This window comes from Chenopodium quinoa, unplaced genomic scaffold (assembly GCF_001683475.1).
Source record: "Chenopodium quinoa cultivar QQ74 unplaced genomic scaffold, ASM168347v1, whole genome shotgun sequence".
Lineage (NCBI taxonomy): Eukaryota > Viridiplantae > Streptophyta > Magnoliopsida > Caryophyllales > Amaranthaceae > Chenopodium > Chenopodium quinoa.
The window spans coordinates 1,935,670-1,942,323 of record NW_018745174.1 but is presented as its reverse complement, the minus strand read 5'-3'; the positions used below and the strand labels follow the sequence as shown (position 1 = coordinate 1,942,323).

The following is a 6,654-nucleotide window of genomic DNA, read 5'->3' as shown; positions in this document are numbered from 1 at the left end:
GAGTATTATCTACAAAAAAACACAATATACATTGCTATCAGACGAGTAGTTCCAAGACAGAGCATATAGGATTTCGTACATAACAAAACACACATAGTTATGGTCACAAGCCGAAATTGCAAATGCATACAAGATCAACTGAAATGAAATCAATAATAAAAAAGGGTGTAAGAGTTAGTCGAGTGCATTTCTAATATTGCCCCCCTCTGTTTGCAAGTGATGGCACCCACTGTTAATTCTTTTATTCAAGCAGTAGATACTTATCAAACGACTCATTCATTCAATCAAATAAATGTCTAAGGGAATCCAGACTGAAATAAGCACTTTGACAATATAAAAGTCGAAATCAAGATATAATAAGTACTTTGACAGTATGTTCATGTTTTCAGACCACCTAATGTATGTGCCTTCAATTTAATAACATAATTCAAGTAGAACAAAAGTTCTGAAGCTAATTACATGCATACTTATTTCATTTACCAGAAGTCGGTATTTCATTTACCAGAAGTCAGGTCTACAGAGTTTCCGATGATATGATTTGATGTATGATACTTATTTAATGTATGAAATGATATGTCTGCATGCAATCAAGGCAAGCAAACTAAGATGTAATGAGGCCAAAAAGAGCCAAAAGTCAGAATATTCATAGTCCAAAGGGTACTGATCATATTCTTAGTCCACAACACAACAGTCTGCAACACTTCATGCAGCCAAAACAATGTTATGCCATATATACACAAGAATTTCACGTTTAGTACCATGTATACACAAGAATATTGAAATTCAAGGAAACATTCATGGCTTGAAAATATTAGCTAACATAACCATGGCTTGAAGATGCATCCACGCACAAGGCAATTTTATGTAAAGAGTGAGCTAGAAAATATTACCTCTATTAAGCATCAAGGCCAATCTTCTCCATGACTAACCGAAGCTTTTGTTCTAGGTCTTCTTGTTTCTTCTTAGACGCTTCCAATTCAGCTCGCATCATATTATTTTCATTTTGTAGTTTTTCAATATTTTGTTCCAGCTCAGCTCTTCCTATCTTTCCATCTTTAGACGACACCGGGTGCGCTTTGCCTAAACCTCGGGCATAACCTGAACGATGTCCAAGAACCTTCACATAAGCTTCTTCAAGAGTAAGATTATCAACCCCTTTTCACCAATTTCTTTCTCATGCAACTCCCTTAATTCCTTGAACTTCTCCGCGGCCTCATCGTCAAACTTCCCATTTTTATGCCTTACAAGATAAAAAAAAAGTCAGAATTTTAAAATAAAGAAAAACAAAGTGTTCGTGCATTAGACAAATATTCAATATACCTCTTTGACTTCTCCCATAACTTTAAATACATGGGATCATCATTAGCTTAGGATGAGGTGGTCACATTTGAACAAGAACCGTTAATTTCAGTGACCTCATTCTCATACTCACAAGCTTGTGCCTCAAGTTCCTATCAAATCACATACATAAACTTATTAATTTTAGCAAGCACTACTACAAAAACATGAATATAGAACGCCTAAAACAAGCAATATAGAACGCCTCAGAGGCGTTCTTCTGAGGGGGTGCCCTATAAAGTCTACAGAACGCCTCTTTGGGGCGTTCTATATCTAACACAATACAACAATGAGAGAGAATGGGAAATGTGCATTAAAGAGGCCAGGTGACCAAGATGGGCCGAGTTCGATTTTGGGTGGGCTATGGAAAAAAAAATACAGCCTAAAATTAATATTTTTTGTACATGCTTTTTTTTTTTTTTTCCGGACCCAAAATGACACAAACTTGTTTTAAATTACGGATTTTTGGAAAGCTTTTTCGGCCCAAACCTTGGCCTGACCTGGCCCAACTTACCAAGTTAAGTATTTTGCCTTTGACCCAGCCCGGCCCATGTGCGAGTTTATAGCCCAGGGCCGGTTAGAGCCATCGAACCAGTGATTAAGGGCCCGGTATAGGTGATACCGGAGCATTTGGACCGAGTATTCAAGACCCAAAGAGGAAACCCAGATTGGCCCAAAGAATTGGAGCCCAATCGAAGTCCAAATAGTGGCCCAAATGAACCACCCGGCCAAAGAGGCTGGCGCCCGGAGGCGCGCCCGGCCGAGCGGGAGAAGCTTAGTCTGGCGCCCGGTGACGCGCCCGGCCGGGCGCGAGATTGCTATTAGAGATAAAAAGGCGCGCCCGATCGGGCGCGTGTATTTTTAGGAGACGATTAGCGTCGTTTTAATTTGCTTTAGTTTAGGATTTTTGTACGGAATATAAATACTCCTCCGTAATACGATTTTAGTACCTTCTTTTCTTAGGCTTTCTCTCTCTACTTAGTTTTCTCTCTCTAAACCTTTGTTCTTAATTCTTTCATTAATTCAGATTTATTTTGGTAACGATTTCTCTTTCCTTAATCTTAGTTATTTATTTTATTCCTTTCACCATGATTTATTTTATTACTTTGATTAGTTTAGTTTTTAATATGCGTGAGTAGTTTAATTTCTAGGGTTTATGGGGATCTAATAAATAATAGGCTAAATTAGAAAATAACACCTGTTAAAAGACCTAATTTTGTTTTTAACACCATAAGATTTCGAAGTTTAATTTTAACACCTGTTAAAAAATAAAAATTTTGCTTTCACCACCAGATAACAGAAACTGTGACGGAATTTTTTGGTGGGGCCCACATAGTCGTTTACCCTCCAAATTCCATCCCCTTCAATTCGAATTTATCTTCTCTGTCATTTATTACCACCCAACTAATTTTGCTTCATTGAATTTCGTCTGCAAATCTTGAACAACCAAAATTACTGCGAACATTCAAACCCTATACTGATTGTTGTGATTGAGAAATTGAGTTGGAAGAGGAGGTGTCAATATTGGAGCGAAACAAGTCAGCGAGATTCCGTCAGCCATTTCCAACATCCAAAAAGCTTGGACTTTTTCGTGGATTCTGACAGCAACAGGAGTAAGATTCCAATACAGGTACCTTTCGAACCCTTTAAAGTAGTTTTCAACAAGTACTGTGTGCTGCATTATGCCATTTGTGTGGGTGTAGTAGGGTAATTTGGGAAAAAAAATTAGGAACCCTAAGAACAGTAAAATGGGTTAATTTGTAATTAAAGTTGAATTTGATTAAATTAAGTATGATTTGGTGTAATGTGTGAATTATTTAGTTTAAATCATTGATTTTATTGACTGTTGACTGGTTTATCATTGTGTTGGTTTAAATATGTTTGATTTTGTTGATTAAAGTATTGCGGTGGACTGTGTAATGGGGTTAGCTATGTTGGGTTTTATTGATTTGCTTTGCATTTGTTTATTAGGTAGAAAAATGGTCGACAACGAAGATGGATTAATTGATATAGTATTTAGAGTAGGGGTGCTTTTGTTACTAAACAAGTGTCAAAATCAAAGCATTTGCTTTGTTGGTGTGGTGGGTTATGTTATTAGAGGAGGGATGTGGTAGTGGATAAGATAGATTTGCATTATTTGAGGGTAGCTGCTGTGCATGGGTTTGTGAACTTTAATGTCCATGTCCCACCTAACTACAGACTTTGGTATAAAGAAAGAGGTAGGACCTTTAACACAGGGAGAAGGGAGTTAGTAAATGAAGAGGAAGTGAAGGGGCTGCTGGAGACAGTGAATGGGGAAGGGTATGTTGAAGTATTTGTGACTGCTAATGAAACATTAAGGCCCATACATGAGATCCAGGCCCAGTCCACTCCAGTAAAGGCTGAGAGAAAGGGGAAGAAAAGTTCAGGTAAGCCTGCTGTAGTTAGGAAGAGCCCAAGAATTAACAAAAATGAGCCTAAGGTGAGGGAGGGTGAAGAATCTCCTAAACCTAGATCTAGACAGGGGATAGAAAAGGTTGAAGGGGTTTCTGCTGAGATTAAGGGGGTTCCTGGTAAAGGGAAGTTGTTGAGTAAGGGGAAACAAAAGGGTAAAGCTAAGCTTGAAAGGGGTTCTGGCAGTGTGAAGGTGTTGGATAAGGGAAAGGGAAAAAAAAATCTGTAGGCAAAGGATTGATTTTTGAGGATAGTAGTGAGGGCAGTGAGACTGGGAGGGAAGATGATTTTTCTTCAAGTGATGGGAGTGAGATTGACATAACTTGGGAGCCTGGAGAGGAGGAGTATGACAGTGGGGATGAGAGGTGGTTTGTGCAGAATTCTGAAGAAATTTTAGCTAAGGTAACAAGAAGTCTTGGGAAGCAGTTTGATGTACATGATGAGGGGGTTTCCAAGGATCCAAAAGCAAGGTTGACAGATAACTTGGATGTGAATGAGGTACAACTACAAGAAGAAATTGAGGGAGAATCAGATGACCTAAGGAGCTTGGATGGTTCATCTGATGAAGAGGACAAAAGTCCATGGTTTAATGACAAATCTGACTTCTCAAAGCCTGTTGTACTTGTTCATAGGCTTAGGTTTAGCAATGCTACAGTGTTGAGGAAAGCTTTAAGAGTGCATGCCATACAGAGATGCAAGAGACAAACCTATCCTCACCCAAATGGAATGGATGAGGAGGTACATGATGAGGAGAAATAATGAGAAGTGGGAGGACTCCAAGGAAATCACAACCAACATCACTCCATATGTGCATAAGCTATTTCAGAGGATGAGCTATGTGGCTAGGAATTGCATAATTGAAGCTGCCAGGGATGACACTTATGAAGTGCAGCTGAATGATGACCAGGTTCTAGTTGACTTGCCAAATTGGTCTTGTTCCTGCAATCACTGGCAATTAACAGGCATCCCATGTATTCATGCATTTGCATGCATAATGGATCAGAGGGTTGATGCTGAGCAGTTTGTCCACCCCTATTACACTATGGACACTTACAGAGCAGCATATGAGCCTGCAATTCAACCTATGCCAGGCCCAAAGCATTGGGAGAGAGTGAACATGAGAGAGCCTCATCCACCAACATTCAAACAGCAGCCTGGAAGACCTAAACAGAAGAAGAGGAAGCTGGAACCTGGGGAGGGAACATCTGCAACAGGAGGGGAGCAGGGAAGAAAGAGGAGGAAAAGTCAGTGTAGGATTTGTGGTGGATTTGGCCACTATCCCAAGACTTGCAAGGGCCCACATGAACCTGAACCAACTGAGCAGAGAACTGCAGGAAGGCCTCCTTTAAATTCACCTTGGGTAGTTGAGCAAAGAAGAAGAGGGAGATCAAAGCTGCTAAGAAGGTATGCTGTTGGATTTGTAACTTTTCTTTTAAAATTTGTGATGAAATTGGATGTTGATACTTGTTTATTGGTATTTGTGTTTAATAAACAGAGTGCAATAGGGGCTGGTCCAAACAGCATTGGGAATAGGACTTTTCCCCAAGAGCAACCTGGCTGTGAACCATTGAGTAAGAGGAAAGGTTCACACAGTCAACAAGGGCAGCCACAAGCCAAGCATCACACCACCCCCTCTTCCAGCCAACCTGAACCCAATGCTACTGGAGTGCAGACAAGGAGGGCTAAGCTGCTGACTTCCAGACAAGGAGGGCTGACACAATGATGTTTGAATTGTTTTTCTGAACTTTAGTTGTTGGTTGTATTTTCTGAACAATCAGTTGCAATATTTGTAGCTTTACTTTTGGGTTTAGGACAAGGATCCTGTTTTGTTAAATTAATACTTTGCTTTAAGGCTTTACCAGCCAATTTTGTTAGGAACTGCAACAACAAATTTGATCAACAACTTAAATGCAATATCAACTACTTAGGTACTTACTTAATTCATTGCTTTCATAATTGTGTACATTAGTTTGCTTGCAATAGTGGTTCACTGCCACTTATAAATCATTACATTACCATATTACTGTTTCATGCAATTACTAGCATTACAAGTTATACTTAATGCATTACAAACCCCCTAATAAGAAGGATCACTAATGTGACCAAACTAATCCCAACAGCAAGACTAAGAACAGAGTGATCTGATCTAGCATTCCTTCCACGCATCTCTCTGTTCATCTTGTTCCTGTCAGAGTTTAAAGCCTTGCATTTCATTTTCAGCCTGTCCACTTCATTCAGCAAACACCTCAACTGTCCACCAAGATCATCAACTTCCCTCTTGTAATCACTAATTTCCCCCTTCAACAGTTTCTTATCTAACAACAAATTGTTGATCACCTCTGTTTGCCAGGCTGTCCCATCTTGTTCATCCACCCATTCAAATGCTTTACAACCTCTGCTCTCAGTTACAGGATCGTAGAACTTGCATGTTCTGAACTTACGACCAGGGTTCTCCCTTGTCCAACTGGTAAGCTTTGCAAAGGGAACACCACATTTGCACTTCTTCTCCTTTGAAGGTGAGAAACTTGTAGAAGACATTTCCTGCACCAATTTGCCATCCATAATAAGCAAAACCATTCGTACTATGAAAAAAATACAATTGAACCAAGGGAATTAAACAGTCACTCCTACAAATCAAAACCCCCAAATTATTTCTACAATGAACCCTAATTTCATTTTCTCGCAAATTACAGCACAATTAACACACAATGAACCCTAACTATTTACGAATTACATGACTATTGCCAGATACGACCTGAATTATGCATTTAAGTCAACAACATATAGATTAATTTACGCCTTATTTTTGAAAGATAAATTAGGGTTTCTAAAGTGTTATTGACGCAATTACCTGATTTGATATCTACGTCCCCCAAACAATGA

General features: G+C 39.3%; 2 protein-coding genes across 2 annotated transcripts; one reads left to right on the top strand and one right to left on the bottom strand.

Annotated features, from left to right (window-relative positions):
* The first annotated feature begins 3,335 nt into the window (after positions 1-3,335).
* LOC110710559 lies at positions 3,336-5,641 on the top strand. Its single transcript, XM_021888887.1, has 2 exons — positions 3,336-5,175; positions 5,267-5,641. The coding sequence occupies exons 1-2, from the start codon at positions 4,451-4,453 to the stop codon at positions 5,274-5,276; spliced, it is 735 nt and encodes a 244-aa protein (XP_021744579.1). The 5' UTR covers positions 3,336-4,450; the 3' UTR covers positions 5,277-5,641.
* Positions 5,642-5,829: 188 nt separating this feature from the next.
* On the bottom strand, positions 5,830-6,348 carry LOC110710646. The gene has a single exon (XM_021888971.1). The coding sequence runs from the start codon at positions 6,346-6,348 to the stop codon at positions 5,830-5,832; it is 519 nt and encodes a 172-aa protein (XP_021744663.1).
* Between the last annotated feature and the right edge of the window lie 306 nt (positions 6,349-6,654).

Bases quoted from the DNA above. Each gene is read 5' to 3' on its own strand.
- LOC110710559 (XM_021888887.1), top strand. From the start codon at position 4,451: ATGCCATACAGAGATGCAAGAGACAAACCTATCCTCACCCAAATGGAA.
- LOC110710646 (XM_021888971.1), bottom strand. From the start codon at position 6,348: ATGGTTTTGCTTATTATGGATGGCAAATTGGTGCAGGAAATGTCTTCT.